Source organism: Hakea prostrata, chromosome 7, assembly GCF_041222555.1.
Source record: "Hakea prostrata isolate BN-2017 chromosome 7, UWA_Hpros_2, whole genome shotgun sequence".
NCBI lineage: Eukaryota > Viridiplantae > Streptophyta > Magnoliopsida > Proteales > Proteaceae > Hakea > Hakea prostrata.
Window position 1 is genome coordinate 20,424,260 of NC_142606.1, and position 17,664 is coordinate 20,441,923.

General features: G+C 34.0%; 1 protein-coding gene across 1 annotated transcript; it reads left to right on the forward strand.

Annotated features, from left to right (window-relative positions):
* Positions 1 to 3,287: 3,287 nt before the first annotated feature.
* Positions 3,288 to 3,965, forward strand: LOC149010435 (agamous-like MADS-box protein AGL61). Its single transcript, XM_089162433.1, has one exon. It carries the CDS (start codon positions 3,288 to 3,290, stop codon positions 3,963 to 3,965), a length of 678 nt encoding a protein of 225 aa, XP_089018559.1.
* Positions 3,966 to 17,664: the final 13,699 nt, after the last annotated feature.

Consider the following 17,664-nt stretch of genomic DNA (forward strand, 5'->3'; position numbering starts at 1 on the left):
CTCAGCAACATACAACTTATAAGCTTCAGAAGAGACAGTGAAATCTTCAGGTTCCTTCCACTGACTCAAAGGATAAAACATCTCAGAGATACGAGCCAACTCGCGATCCCTCTCAACCTCCAAGTTGCGAATCTGTGCACGGAGCGCATCCAACCTACCCTCAAAGTCAGAACGCGTCCGTTTGATAGTGCTGGACATGTCCTGACTCATCTGGGTAAGAATGGCAAGCATCGCAGACTCTTCCGGCAAGGAATGCGCCTGACCAGCCCTCTTCTGCAACTTCATCTGCTTCTGCGAAGCCTGCAACAAACGATTCCATTCCGAAGAAGAGAGCCACGAACACAGCTTCACGAACTCACCTGGACCCATCTTGTAGGAAAGGATGCCACCACCATGAGCCACGAAACCCTTTAGGGCTTGGTCCTTCAACTCATCAGTGGCAAGGCTCAAGAAAGCTTTAGCCTTCTTAGCGAAAGCCTTGGCAGTGAAGCCGAGTTCAAGGACCTCGTCCAGAGAGAAGCGGTTGACGGGGAAGCCAAAGTGCTGCAGGGGCGCAACAGTCTCAGCCAACAAAGCCTCCTCCTCCGCACGGCTCATCACACCGTACGGAACAGGATTCTGAACACCACTCGAACCAAGGCCACCATCAACACCATCAATGCGCTGAACGTTAGAGGTACCTGTAACCTGTGGATCCATGATGGTAAAAGACAGAAGAGATATCAGTAGCACAAGGTAATATTCATGGAACGAAATCTTTTCGGACGAGATCGCCTGGTTCGCCCAGGTAGTGTGAAATAAAAAAAGTGTAATTAAGAAACCTGCAACATGGGTAAGTGTGAAGTGAAAAAAACAAAATTTAAAAACATTTACTGATTTACGCATGATACTGACACCCATCATCTGAAATGCATTTAATGGACTTGAATAACAAATCAAATATAATAAATTAAATTACAAAACAAAGCTAGCTATTGACGTGTGTGAGTCGGTCTGACATTAACACAGTAACACATATTTAATGGACTTGAAATGGAATTCAAAAGTAACAAATTTACAAAACAAAAGCATTACGAAGAGTTGGTGGTTTCCGATTTCATCAGCAGAAGTGCAGAACACAATTGCAGACCGGGGGGCGAAGAGGGCTTCTTCTTCTTCAGTTTTTCTTCCCTTTTTCTTCCCTCGGTTGGTGTCTTGGTGGTTTCCGGTTTTATCAATCTGCAGAACACAATTGCAGACCGAGGGCGATCTTCTTCAAATTTTGCAGACTTGGTAATATGATAGAATGGTAAAAGCAACACGAGCCAGGAACGAGTGAAATAAAATCATACGCCCTGAATAGTTCACACGGGTTTCACCCCCAAGATCAAACAATCCATTCATCGCAGATGATGCACTCTATTACGATGAACTAATCCGTTGTTGACACGGTTTTAAAACAACTTAAAACAAAACCTCATCCAAATAAACAATTCCTTGCACCTTTATATAAGAAAGTAAAGGACACCATTAAAGGTTGTCTCCAAGAAACACATTTCTTGGCTTAAGGCTTGTTTGTTAGCTACCAAACTATTCTCTCAAGAGAAACACCTGGCAATTTAGGTGACAATTTAGGTGACCATTAAGAAAAGATACAATTGATTAATCAAAACAAAATTTTTGAATTTTTAAATAAATAAAATTACAACATAATACGGTAAGATGAGAGAATTCCAAACTGATGAAGTTTGCTTCCTTGAAAGTAATTAGCCTTAGCCCTCCAATATGTATAAAAGGTAATTCTAAAAACTTACCACCACTAAGATAAGTGCAGTGGATAATATTATTAAGAATATGAAGTGTTCTAGTGTCAAAATAGACACCAAACCATAAAATAACAAAAGAAGCTCTAGTGAGAGAGAAAGGGGATAGTACTTATAGTCTTTTTTTTGGTAATAGGGAATCACTTCTTTGAAGCTTTCATTTTCCTACTTCTGTTTTTCTTTCTATGAAAAATTTCTTTCTCGATTTGAAATTTCTATGATTTGAGTTTTGATTTTATACATTTAAAGAAAAAGTTATAACAAAAAAAGACTTCTATTAGTGGTTTATAATCCCCCTCCCCCTATAATATCAACTCGCGAGCTCCAAAAAAAAAAAAGAAAGTCATTTGAGATTTAAAATAATAGTATCTTTTACTTTGTTCTTAAGGAAAATTTTCTTTCTTATTTGGCTAAAAGCTTTAAGTCATGGTTTATATTTACCAAAAAAAAAAAAGTCATTGTTTATAGGGAATGTTGTTTGATATTGAAAAAATAAAAATAAAAAATAATTTTTTTATTTTTTTTATTTGATTTTAGATATATATCATCTTATCATACTATTATATAAAAGGATGTCTTCCTCATTTTGTACTAATCTTGTATTTGATTACTGTAGCCTTTGTTTTATTCATATGCCACATTATGTGTATTTAGTTTTCTTATCATTCATTTTTCTTCTAACAATTTGTTGGTACCTTTTATGTTTTTCTTTTTTCTTAAATTTGTAAAATAAAATTTGGAAAGACAATTTTCCCATGAATTTTACATAAATTACAATAACAAGTAAGACAATATAACAACCTAAAAAAATAGAATAAAATTGTACATTTCATACTTTTTTTTTTTTTTTTTTGCCAACCCGGTTTTATAAACCGGTGGTTCGACCCACGTCGCACACCAGGCTGTGGTGGGTGAGTCTCCCAGTGGGGATTTTTTGCATCCATAAATATTCAATACCAAAACTTTGCTTAAGTGAACCAATGCTTACCACTTGGACCAACCCCCGTTGGGTACATTTCATACTTTACACCGTACTTTCAAGAAGATATTCCTTTAATTTTTTTTTTTAAACATTAAATTCTATTTGTTTTTCCAAGATTTCCTTTCAAATAAGTTTTAAATAATAGAGAAAAAAAAATCCATACTCAACTTCTCTTTTTTCTTTTTGCTGTTAATTTTATCAAATTTATCTCTATACAAAATAGAAAATTTTATGAAATCTATGATACCTGTATTTCCATATTAAGTCTAATCATCATCCTTTAATTACTTCAATTAACTTATTCTAATTTAAACATATCTTCTAATTTAAGAAGTTTCATTAGCAGTTGACTCTTAATTTTTCTCAAATTTAGAAACTTTCATTTCATTCCAACCAAAGAAGATACTAAATCTATATTCATTATTACAAGAAGATCTAGCAACACTACATAAACCGTCTCAACCATTAAAACTTGGACAATCTTTGTAGTAGTTTTCATTATGATGGGGAAGAGCAGTAAGGGAAGACAGAAGATTGCTATCAAAAGAATTGAACATGAAGATCATAGACAAGTTACATTCTCAAAACGACGGAATGGGTTGTTCAAGAAGGCAGCTGAGCTTAGTATTTTATGTGGAGCAGAAGTTGCATTAATCGTCTTCTCTCCTGCTGGTAAAGTCTATTCTTTTAGTCATCCATCTGCTAATTCCCTATTCAATAGATTTATAGATGGAGAAGATTCTGGTGTTGTTCAGAACAAAGATGCTGCAACTACACTTGTTGATGCTCACCGTGGTAATTTTGTTAGAGAACTTAGTCGACAACTCACCCAAGTTACAGAAGAACTAGCAGTAGAGAAGAAGAAAGCTGAGATATTAAATGGGTTGAAGAAAGAACAAGAACAAGTTCAAGTGCCAGATTTCTGGTGGGAAAAGTGTGTTGATGAACATGATGTGGGTGAGTTAAAGAAGTTGATGGCGGCCATGGAAGAGTTTCAGAAGAATGTGATCAAACGTGTTGATGATTTGATGTCTATGGAAGCTGCTTCTTCATCTTCACCATTCTTGGCAATGAACCCGATTCCTCTTGGAGTTGTTCCTCCCTCAAAAGTGTGTGAGGGGAATACTTCAAGTGCTCCTCATCATGGATTTCAAATGGATTTTGGTCTTAATGACTTCTAAGAGAACCTGTCAGCATCTTAGTTTGGTTACTTTGATTCTTGTTATTGTTCCTCATATGAACGGCAGTTTGAAACTTTGAATGTTGCTAGTTTAATTTTTCTTTTAAATAATTAATCTGACTTGGTACAATTTTTATATATTGAATCTTGTTCCTTAATTAATTACTTCAATTATCTGATAGATACAATTTTCCCCTGCAATTCATCTTGATTACAGGGGCTAGTCTACCCCGGATTTAAAAAAATAATATTAATTCCCTTATTTTCTTTAGTTTTTTCAGTTTTTTTTTCCCACATGTAAAATATCACTATTTGCCCTCTCTCAATATTGCTCTCAATATTGAGAATAGTTTTTAAACGTGGATTAAGAAAATTTTTGAAAAAAATCTTATTAGATATTCAAAATTTCATTATTAATTAGAAAATAACTCCTCAATCCCTATTTATTTTCTCATCTTTTCTCTCTAAACTTTTTTTTTTTAATTTATTCTTTTCTCCTTTTATAACTGAGGGTTAAGGAAATTTTTGAAAAAATATCTTATTAGGTATTCAAAATTTCATTCTTATACTAACTCCTCAATCCTTATTTATTTTCTCCTCTCTCCTTTCTCCTTCCTTTCTTTTTATTTATTCTCTTCCCTTTCTATAATTTGGAAAAAAAATATACTCCATCGGCTGTACCCTTAGGTATTATTATTTTTTTTTTTGGATACATGTATCCTTAATTTTTTTTTTTTTGGGATAATTACTGTTGCCCCCTTGTACTTTGATTTTATTACTACTTTATCCCCTGCACTTTTTAAAATTGCTAATCCAACCTTTAACTTTGTCTACAATTACTAATGCCCCCCTACCGTTAAACTCCGTGAGTTTACTGATGATGTGGCATCTATATATTTATTCAAAATCCCAAAAATAACCCCGCAATTATCTTTTTATTTATTTACTCTTTTGTCAAGTTATAATACTACCCTTAATTAACAATGGGAAAAAATTAGCTTTAAATTAACTTTTCTTTTTTAAAAATAAACCACTGAATAAAGGAAATATGTGATATTTCTTCTCTAAAAAGAAATCACCAAATAAAAGAATGTAATTAAATAGGAAACTAAAATATTAAGAAACATCAAATTTAATTCAAAGTTGGTAATTTAAAATCACCTAATATATGATGACCAAAATATATATTACCAAATTTTCTATCAATTAGCATCTTATATGCTAATTTGTTTGTAAAATTTCTATCATGGTGATAATGAAAAATTTAAGTGGAATGTGAAAGTTTAAACAACCATAAGTATGTAGTCCCACCAAATCCAAAACTAATTCTAAAATATAAGATTTTAAGAATATAATTGACATTCAATATAGTTTCTATAATGAGGGTAATGCAATATTTTTGACTTCTTAATTCTAAGGGCAAAATAGACATTTCATATTTGATGTTAACAGCCACTTAACACCGTTAGAAATGAGGGGGGCAATAGTAATTTCACAAAGAAGACGGTTTGATTAGTAATAAAACCAAAGTATAAGGGGGCAATAGTAATTATCCCTTTTTTTTTTCATATTTGAGGTTCATCTGGGCTAGCTTGTGCGCACCTTGATTACATCCTCAGGGGATGCTTGTCGTCCGCAGGGTCGAACCTATGACCTCTCCATTGGATACATGTATCATTAATTTTATTTCATTCATGAGTGGGTTTTTTTTTTTTTGGGATTTCAAATTTAAATCTCTTTCAATAAATAATCTACCTCCGTCGATTCCATTGAAATCACAAATCAAGAAATTAGAAGAAATTCAATCCGTCAGATTTACTTTTAGAAAAATGAAAGGAGTAAACTATCTTCTTTGATCCTCCATGCATGGAAAGGGGGTAACCTACTTCCATGATTCCACAAATTATCAGGTGCTAAAAAATAAATTAGAAGAAAATCAATCCATCCAGATTTAATTATAAAATGACATGAATAAACTATCTTCTTTGGGTCTTCCATGTATAGAAAGAGTGTCCATCTTTCAGAGATTGAATGTCAAAGTTGATTGCATTTCTAAATCTATGAGGATCATAATATGGAATAAACCTCCTAGCTCGTCGGTATTGGCGTGTTGTGATGGGTCCCATTCATGGCGAATTTGTAGCAACTCTTAGCCAAGACTCTTAGGCTGCATTTGTTTACAAAGGTGGAATAGAAAAAATGAGTGGGAGAAAGAAGAAAAAAAAACATGTGGGCCCCATGTGTAGTGGGAGTCCAGATCAGCGACCCCAATGCTTCCTGACCACAAATATCAGTGGGGCCCACGGTGAAAAACACTTTTTGGAAAAAATAAAAATAAAAAAAAAAACTTTTTCTCTACCAGTGGGACCCACTAGTTTTTGTGGTCAGGAAGCCATGGGGGAGCAGAGAGACGGTGAGAAGATCCGGATTCGTGTAGTGGGGTGAGGGAGAAGGAGAGGAGAGGAAAGGGTTTTGGGAAAAAATGATAGTAGTGTGGTGGGTCTTACTTTTTACTTTTCCACAAAATATGTGGGATTTTTATTATTTTTTTGGTCTAACAGCTTTTTAATTGAAAGGTGGGCAAGAAAAACCCAAGACGTCTTGATTACAAGCTTCAAGAAGCCAAGCAATGGAAATAGGCCAAACAGTCCTACTTGCCATGGACCGGGCCATCCTAGCTAGGGAATCGGCTACAGAGTTAGCCCACCTAGAAATATGTGGGATTTTAAAATGGCTTGGAATGAGAAAGTTGGGCTACCACATCACCAAACAAGTCTCTCACTTTCTCATCCTAAGCAACCAAACATTCTACCATTTTAGGGATTTAAGAGAAAAGTAAGAAATCTACACTTTTTACTTAAAAATACAAAAAAAAAAAAAAAAAAAAACTTTTTTCAAGAATTTTCCCACCCTACCTTTATTCCTGCAAACAAACGCAGCCTTATGCGAAAGTTATGTTTTCCATTGCCGGTGCAAGACATGAAGAGAATATTATGTTTATGGTGCAACTTGCCATTAAGAACGGTCTTACTTGTGCACTTTAGTAGGGATCATTGTTGGTCGTGATGTTCTTAGATTTTTATGCTACGATCTCCATCATGGTTGGTAGGTTAAGAATCCCATGAGAGTAACCAAGATCTGTTGAGGAGTTTATTCAATATTGAGTTAGTGACCAATTTTGCAAACTATCCCATGGAGCATCACATCTAGGATCTCAACTTTTATACAAGTTTGAAGTTTCCCTCGGCAAGTTATTTTCAAATCCCTAATGTTGGAATTATTTGATTATGTGAGATAGTTTGGAGTGCTTAATACTATGTATTTGATGTCAATTCTGTATACAGGCAATGAGATTAATTATGTTGAGAATATAATTTGTTTGTCTTGGGGCCGTAAATAGTTTGTGAATGAATTAGGAGCTAGGTTCTGTGTTTTTTCATTACAAAAAAAATTACTTTTAGTGACGGTTTTTTCCTCCACCATTTGTTTAGTGGCGGTTTTTAGTCCACGGCTAAAATTGAGAAATTGTGAAAATCGGGTAGACTCAACACAAATGTTAATCTAAGAAACTGTATTGGTTTAGTCCCACATCACCTGATGAATGGGATAGCCAACGAAGGTAACTCTATAAATTTTGCTCCAAGAAATTTCAAGATTGTTAGGTTGGTGATAGCAGCGCACCGTGTGAGTAACGAATGTCGTTAAAGCTCGTTACTAGTATGGACGAGCCGTGCGTCTAGTTCCTTCCAAGCCAGATTTAGCTACTAGCAGATACTCCATTTAATAAATAACAACTGCCTAACAAGTTCACCATGAACTAATGAATATTAGAATAGGCTAGAACACAACATGTCTTCCAACATAAATAAGATAGGAGTAAGATTTTATAGCTGATCAAATTATCTATGAATAAGGTACTTACCAGCATTGATTTCATTCATTGTTGTTCAAATGCTCATCGGGCTTTATATCAACAATTAGAGTCTGAACAATCTCAAAGCCTTAGGCAAACATAGCTTGGGAATCACAGAGGAAGCTTGGGAGGAACAACTTCAGCTACACAAAGAAAGTATCACTTGACTCAACCTGTTGTAGAGGTTGTGAGGAAGATGAAGATGCAACTCATATCATGTTGGGCTGTAATTTTGCAAGAGCTGTATGGTTCAGAACCTTTTATTTGGTTACTCATGCAAACAAAGAAAAAGCTAGAAAATTTGTTAGTTTCTCCACTTTCATTCAAGGTTTAAAGTATCCCACGATACCATGCGATACTTAACGATTCGACCATATTTGACCTATGGTTCACGATACATCCGTCTTCTCTCCATTGGATTACACTAAAATACATTAGCAAGGCGACACAAACCGATACAAGCAACGTCTCTTAAAATCACATTCCGTTACGTTTCTGATACTTTAAACCTTGCTTTCATTTGCTGGTTTCTATGGATTGCAAGAAACGGGTGGGCTATTAAAGGAAAATCATGGACACCAATAGAAGTGGCCTTGAGAGCTAAAGCAGCCCATGAAGAATATTGGCAAGCAAACAGGCCCATTTCACCTATGTTTATGGAAAGTGAAAACCAAGTACAAGGCAGAAACGTTGCAACCAGCCCATCAGCTTCACAAAGGCCCACAGAGGAAATTGTTTGGCAAGATCCACCTCCAGGATGGTTTAAAATTTCCACAGATGCCACTTTTACCAACGGTGGGCCTAGGCTTCATTATTAGAGACAATGGGGGACATATTATCACTGCAGCATCTAAGAAAACAAATGGACATTCTGCTTTGGTAGGGGAGGCTCTAGCTGTACGATCAGGCATGCTTCTTGGATTGGGGGAAGATCTTCATAATGTTCATGTGGAACTCGATTGCAAGGAACTAGTCAATATACTTCTTCACCCTGACCGCCCTATACCCATGGCGATCGAGCCCATTATTGTGGATATTATGCGTCTTCAAGCATTCTATTCACAATGTATTTTTTTCTTTTATTCCTAGGAATGCCAACTATGTTGTAGACTTCCTAGCCCGGAAGGCCCAGTCCATTGAGGACATGATTGTTTGGCCTGCATCCACTCCTTGGTTGGTAGACAGTAGACTTATGTTCACCTTCCTCGGCTTCTCCTCTTGAATAATAAAATTTTCTTACCAAAAAAAAAAAAAAAAACTTCAAAACAAAAAGTCAAACTCACTTTTAGAATACAACATTGACTTATGGTGATTACTTCATATAGATGAAACAACATTGATAGATACATTATTGTGCACAATGATTCAGAGGAAGAAATATCAATTCACTAATGAATGCAAATCAAAATGATCTTTTAAGGCAGCTCCAACAGCAATAATATTATGGTAAAATTATGTAGATCTGTTCTGACACTACACACATCGAACTAATTAAAATAAAACAAACAAATCGATGTACCAAACCAAATAACTGGATATCTTCACCGAGTTTTGTATGCGAAAGGAAAAACAAATAATTACCAAGTTTTGTATGAGAGATATACAACGACCAAGCTTGAGAACGGATATATTCTCTTCAATCGCAAATGGAAGAAAATTGGATACAAATAAACTTTGAAAACAAGTCAATGTACCAAACCAAACAATTGGATCTTTGGCTTTTTGTAGAAGACTAAAAACTTGCTCCAGATTGGAAACAAAGAGAAAGGCGAAGAAATCAAATTGATGTTGCTCAGTTACCTCTCGATATCTGTACGAAATCAAATCGATGTTGAACAAAGAGAAAGCTGAAGAAATCTCTTTAATACCCAAATATCCTCCAGCAAACCAGGTCTAAAATCTCTTATACATCATTTAATTGAAATAAGTTTTTCAACAACAAGCAACTTACCAGTTTCTCAAATAAAGAAAGCAATGAGACGAAGAGGCGAGCTGAGAGGACAAGACGAAGACACATAGAAGAGGCAGATGGCAAAGTTTTTCAACTCTTCGTCTTCCGAAAATCGGAAGTGCAAAAAGGCTGGGTTGGGTTGGAGGAGTGAGGGAAGAGCCGGCAAGTAAACGGCGGGTTCACAGAATCGATCCTAGGGTTATTTGCAGCGGTTAATTCTGAAAACGTCACCCAAAATAAGGTTATTCCCAGCGGTTTTATCAAAACCGCTGCAAGTATCAGATATTCAGTGGCGGTTTCATCACAACCGCCACTAAACTCCTAAATTTACTAATTTTCGGGTAAGGGCATGTGTTTTTTTGTTAATTAGTGGTGGTTAAAAAAAATCGCCACTAAATTTATATCAATAGTGGCGATTTATCATAAACGGCCACTAATTAAACGTCACTAATTCTACTTTTTCTTGTAGTGTTTCTAGGCTTCTTTTGGATTTCTAATAGATGACATGTGGTCTAATGTCTTGGTAGATATGCTATATTACCTTTCCTGGTCTTGTTGAGTCCCAACTTTCTTTATTCAAACCTTTAGGATCTGCTACATTCTCCAAGTATTTATGTATTCTTTTGATTTGTTATCATTATGTTGTTTTGTAATTAATTTACATATTAGGTGTTGTGAGATTATTGATTCATTCACTTTCTTTACTTTTAATTTGATTATTGGTATGTGTTGCACATCGAAGTTTCATACTGTGAAGTTTCACTCCTTGTCCATGAGATTGCTGACTGAAATAGAGAGATTATTCACTCTTCTATTTTATCCTTTTGGATTTTATTTTCCTAACTTGAAATGCTCTACTAGAATTTTCTTTTTGATTTTCCACAATCTTTCTAATGATTAACAGAATAAGGATAAACAAAATCTATGGCCAATAATCATATACATCAGTTCTATTTATATTATGTGTAATCTCAACAAATAGAGGGAGGCAGTCAGTGAGATTGGGTAAATATGGCAAGCTTAACACAACACATTTCATCTTATTTTGAGAATTTTATATTATTGTACTAATAGTTATTTATTAGTGATTTTATAATTAAAAGGAAGCATTGATTTTTTTTTTTGAAGTAGAGATAGCTACTTGCAATTATAAGGATAAAAAAACATCTTGCTCGAGTTTTAATTTAAAACCTGTATATTTGTGATGCCTACTCATGGTGATGGTGGCGAAGAGACTGTAAATGATGATTTATTACTATGATGAGACATATCACCCTTAAGTTTGGACAGATGAGAGACTGCGTGACTCCTCTAAGATAGCAAAGTAACAATATCTCGACTTTGAGGATTTGGAAGATTATTTTGAGATCAATAGCTTCTTTATTAATGGCTAGGCCCGAACCACTTTTTTTGCAAGAGGGGGGAGGACAACCAAGGAGCTGAATGTTGCTCAATAGTCATGCACGAAATAGGTCGGGCATTCCTATCTAAGGAATCTATTATGCAATTGGACACCCTTGGTACATGATTATAATTAAACACAAATATCCAAGGGAAGATCACACAAAGTAACCGTTGTATATTTCATCTTCTTGTTCCTTGTGACAATGTCACCGAATAGGATATCATTTTAATTTGGCAATAGTTGTCTCATTACATTTGAACCCACATGCTATGAGATCTTGCACTGGAAATAGAAGAGTTTCTTAAAGTCCAAAACAATTTGTTCTTGTTACAATGTCTAGCTTCGACCATCAGACTCATTCAGGACTTCCATTGAGTAGTCGATGAACGGACTATATGTGTACAAGATTTTGATTTTAAAAGACCAAGCCATAAGAAAGAATGAGTAAAAAAGGTGGTGTCATGATAAAAGCCTAGGAATTAAACATTTATTAGGAAATCACAATTAGATGTTAGAAGGCGAGCGATGAGCTTTTCCACAGTAACAATGTCACTAGGCCATGTCAATGATGGAGGTGATGGCGCCTCCGAAGAGGTGTACCACGTAGTGGAGAATTTCTGATGGCGATGGCAAATAATACTTCTTTTCTTGGTAAACATGACCATGACAAATACTCATTGACCAATGAATCCATGTACGGCGGAAGAAAAAAAAAACGGTTTGACATTTGGGGATTAGTTATAAAAACGAATTCAAGAGTAGGTTCAGGGGCACAAATTCACAACCTTTTTTTTTTCGATTTTTGGATTTCAATAAGAACGTAGATCCTATGATGAAATAGTTAATGCTGTTATTGATCTTTACCCAAAAAAAAATGTTATTATTAATATTTTAAATAATTAATTCATCACAGTAACTAACCAAAATATTTTTTATACATTAAAAAATGATTAAATTTGTAACTATATTAATTGGAAGATGGGCAGTTAGGAAATAGAGGGGGAAATAGTAAATATAATGAGATAGTGAAGAGAATAACATATTTTTTTCAAGGGTTCAAAATTTTTAGGGGATTTTATTACTAATGCCTCGTATTTTGCAAAATTACTATTCCAGCCTTTAACTTTGTATTTTTACTAATGCCCCCTAATTAACCGTTAGTTTACAAATGAGTGACATCTCCTATTTTTTGGAAATTTCAAAATACCCTTGTTTATCTATTTGCTTATTGAAAAATGGTTAAATTTGTAACTATATTAATTAGAAGAATTTTTTTTTTAAAAAAAAAATAAGAATATATGGGATAGATTAAAAAGAAATAAGAGGGAATAGAAGTCTACTCAAATTTGGGAAGCAAAATGTAGCCATGGTTTTTGAGTTCATGCTTTTATAATAGTACTAGTAATCTAGTAATAACGTACGTGCAAATGGGCCTCCACGTGTGATGTGTTCAGAATGTATTGCTTTTTTCTTTAATTCACAATAAATAAGTTTAGTCCAATTTTTTTTAATACAAAATAAATGAAATTATGGTACCTTGCTTTAATGTTTTTGTTGGGGTGTATCTTGTTCTAATTAATGAAGGCAATGGACATAACTTTCAAAGCTTAACGGCTACTTCCCAATGTAATGTGAAGTTTTGACATTAGTAAAAGCCGTATTATATTCATTCAACCAAAATCAAAGTACCCGAACCGCATCCCTTTCCTCAAAAGTTCAAGATTTTTGGGGTTTGAAAATGGTTAAAACCGATCCAGTTTTTTTTTTTTTTTTAACGTTGTTTCAAATGGGTTTGAAAATGGTTAAAACATTGATTTTTTTTTTTTAGAGATAAATACCGTTGAGTTTCAAACTAGAGAATTTTACATTCTAGAAAATATGACCGGCCATTTGCATTGATCGTTTTTGTAACTACGATTAATGTCCTTGGGTAGTTAGGAAATAAAGGGAAGGAAGCTCCATTTTGGGGCCAAATGTAGTCATGGTTTTTGAGTTCAATGCGTTTATAATAAACCTAGTAAGAACGTCAAGCAAATGCATGTGTTACTCTCCCGAATATGCTTTTGTGTAAGTTACAAATTTCAATTTTGGTGCCCCAAAAAATGCAAATTATATACCTTGTTGTTTTTGTAGTTGTATCTCTGCCACAAGATCCCTAGAATACCAAGGACATCTGTGGGCACCTAAAATCATTTGGACCGCTTCTTTCGAGTCGGAGAAGAGACGGACTCTTCTAATCCCATGATGTTAGATATTCACAGAACATTTATTCCTCCTACGCTTAGAAGGGAAAATCATTTTATAATTGAAAACGTGACACAATAGTCACATCTTCCACATCTGACTGCAGCAGCAAGCAACTTGTTTGTTTGAGGCACACTTAACCAATTTTTAGGTGCTGTTAAAATATAAAAATTCAGACCAAAACTCTCATCATCCTCATCTGCACTGCCATCTGAATCAGAACCATCACTAGATTCATCTTTCTTCTCAGAAGCCACTGCATGGCAATTTATAGTCTTAGCAGCCGGCAACTCATTCACCTCTGCCTCAATTCCTAAGAAAATAATAAAATATCAACAGTCACAATGAAATCACTTAGCACGCTACATTCTAAATTGAAACTAAAACCATTGGAATTTAGAAATAAAAAAACAAAATGAATAAAAGATAAGGGAAAAGAACCAGATAGTATTAAATTTTATCTGCATATTTTGACTCATGGTGTCTTCAAAATGAGTTAAGAGAATACGATATGGAACTACGATAGATAAAACAAATAAAGGAAACAAAACAGGAAGAGATATTACAAAATCGAGATTAGAGGAACACTAGAATATACGACATTTTCGGATTTCGAAAAAATATCCTCTGAGCTAGTTGGGTCTTCCTTCTTTTTTGTCTTAACGTTTCTGTTCTTTCTTCAGAAGCACTTGCTCAGCTATTTTCTGTTTCTTGGCAATCACCAGTTTCTCCAAGCTTTCTTTATTTGATGACCATAAACACTTCAGGAACAATGAAACTACTTATTAAGTGTAAAAGCTAATACCTTTCTTTGCTGATTTTTTAGATTGATTAGAAGAGACAATTTTAGCAACTTGCAAGTAATAGTTACTTTAGAAATCAGTATTCACTAATCAACAAACGCAACCTCACGGAAGAGAAAAGAAACTCAAACTTGTTGAACTGCTTTTTTTCCCATTTCGAACAGTTGCAGTGACGTCCAAAAAGTTAGGTAGGCTGGAGCTGCCAAAACCCTAGTTGAATTTTTAGGGTTTTAGAAAGAGAGAAAATATCTAAGCCACTGCTGACACTTTTATATGCGAAGAGACTGATGGTAAATTTTTGCAGTTTCTTCCAAGCGGAGAGAGAGAAAGAGAGAGTCATAAAAAAACTGAGAGAGTCGTAGAATCCTCTTTTTTTCTTCTTTTTTTTCATAAAAGAGAAAGGTTGTATAGGGAATGACTTTGGAGAAGTTAGAGAGGGGAAGAGAGAAGATTAAAAGGATCATGGGTAGAATCTTGTTGTGGAGGTAGATCTTGGAGAGGGAGAAACGGAGAAAGAGGTTTAGGGGTATATGGAAGTCAGAGATTCTGGAATATAAATGGTTTCTTTTGTGAACGAATATTGGGAGAGTTAATGGATTTATCATTTAAGATGGCAGGTAATAGGTAATTAATATTACATTAATTATTAGAATACAAAAGATTAAGTTTAAAAGTTAGCCAAGACCCCAATTGGTAAGCAAGGTTCCGGTATCGAAACCTTGTGGATGCAAAAACTCCCCGTTGGGAGACTCACCCACCACAGCCAGGTGTGCGACCTGGGTCGAACACCGGATTAGTCAGGGCAAAGCCTTAGAACAGGGGTTGGCAACAAAAAAAAAAAAAATTAGCCAAGACCCCAATTCTCTTGGAATACGAACTTTTGAATTTCATTAAAGAATAATAATAATTATTCAGGGCAAAGCCTTGGAACCGGGGTTGGCAACAAAAAAAAAAAAAAAAAAAAAAATTAGCCAAGACCCCAATTCTCTTGGAATAAGAACTGTTGAATTTCATTAAAGAATAATAATAATTATATTATTATATGTCAAATTACAATTTTGGTCGTTCTTAATTAATGATTTTATGGTCAAAAGGATTGAATGAATAAGGACATTTAATAGGAGAGAAATGTAGTCATCTCTCTTTAGTTCATGCTTTTATAATAGTAGTATGATATATGATATATGATATGATAGTATGATATAATAATAATAATAACTTGTCAAATATTATTTATAAATGTTGTTCTCATTTAATATTATCTTGGGATAATTACTATTGCCCCCTCGTACTTCTAACGGTGTTAAGTGGTTGTTAACATCAAATATGTAATGTCTATTTTGCCCTTCATTAAAATTAAGAAATTAAAAAATATAACATTACCCTCATTTTTAGAAACTATATTAAATATCAATTATATCCTTAAAATCTTATATTTTACAATAAATTTTGGTTTTGGTGGGACCACACACTTTGTACAATGGTTAGCATATATTACGAGATTTTCAATTTTCAACTTTGAATTACATTTGATATTTTCTAATATTTTAGTTTATATTTTAAGTTTTATTTAATCACATATTCCTTTATTTGGCGAATTCTTTTTAGAGAAGAAAATTCAAGTCAAATTCAAGTCTTTTCTTTATTCGGTAGTTTCTTTTTAGAAAATAAAAATTAATTTAAAGATAAATTTTCTCCATAGTTAATTAAGGATAGTATTATAATTTGCAAAAGAGTAAATAAGTAAAGAGATAATTGTAGGGTTATTTTTGGGTTTTTAAAAAAATATATAGATGCCACATCATCTATAAACTAACTGAGCTTAACGGAAGGGGGCATTAGTAATTTTAGACAAAGTTAAAGGTTGGATTAACAATTTTAAAAAGTAGAGGGGATAAAGTGATAATAAAATCAAAGTAAAAAGGAGGAAGAGTAATTATCCCTATTATCTTTTCTCTCCAAAATTCTCCCAATTCATTATTTTGTCAATGAAAGAGGAAACATAAATAATTATTGCAATACAACTTTACTCCACAACAATTGCAAAATTATAATTTTAATTTACAATTAATTCTAAAAAAATTAATAAGAAGAATATGTCAAAAATCACTTAATATGTAAATTGAAATACATAAATACTAAAATTAAATTATTTAGGTAATCATTCCTGAAAAATAAACAATATAATTTAGTCCATATTGTTGTGAAATTAGAAGAATAATATTTACCTCAAACTTTCTTTTTAGTATATGTTATTAGCATCTCAATTGCCTTATTTTAGTCGTATTTCAATTGCCTCCAATATCTCAAGCTTGTTCTTTAAAGATAGATAAACAGTGAAATATATGACCATAAAGAATGACAATAGCCACAAATATTCTCCATTATTTATGCGGATTTTATATGGTTATTTATTTTTCTCAATCATGTGTAATGTGCTAATGAACAAAGTAGTTATAATTCACTAGAAAAAATGAAAATGAAATGAAATACTCTAAAAACACACACACAAAAAAACATGTAACCATAAAAAATAACAATAGTCACAAACATTCCCCATTATTTATGCAGATTTCGTACAGTTGTTTGTTATTCTCAATCATGCGTGATATGCTAATAAACAAAGTAGTTATAATTCACTAGAAAAAAATAAAAATGAAATGAAACACACACACACACACACACACACACACACACCCCCCCCCCCCCCCCCCCCCCCCCCCCCCCCCCCCCCCCCCCCCCCCCCCCCCCCCCCCCCCCCCCCCCCCCCCCCCCCCCCCCCCCCCCCCCCATTTATAAAATGTTATAGATATAAATGATAATTTTGTCTATAAATACTAGTTGAAAATAATAAACTAAACATTCTAAATAAACACTCTTTAACCATAGTGCTTTCAGCAATCTTGTGTTTAAACCCTAATCCTGTATTGAAATAGTTGAGAACGGTGCATCAGACATGGAGAATATCATCTCGTTAGATCAAATCATTATGAGTTTGGACTACCAATCCACTAGTAAAAAAGAATAACAACTCCACATAACATGATAATTGAAGATCTCATCTCGAAGGCCATGGATTCAAATCATTGTCTCCTCTGTTGTTGAGTGGTTGGGTTGGTTGGTATAGTTTTTATCTAGAAAGAAAATGTGGGTGGTTGTAGTTAGCTTGGAATTTGTTGGAGCATTGGACATGCTTTCTCATAAAACAAACACATATTGGTGTTGATTGGCTTGGACGTTACGAACAGTCCAAAAAGCCACAGACAAACAATTCCAATTTTTCAAAATAAAACATACTTTTAATAGCATCACCAAAAACTAAATGTATATGAAAAATGAGAAAGGTATTATAATAGTTAAGACCCACATATAATATATTGCACT

What these genes read in the sequence shown, in the direction of transcription:
- LOC149010435 (XM_089162433.1), top strand. Translation starts at nt 3,288, where the DNA reads ATGGGGAAGAGCAGTAAGGGAAGACAGAAGATTGCTATCAAAAGAATT.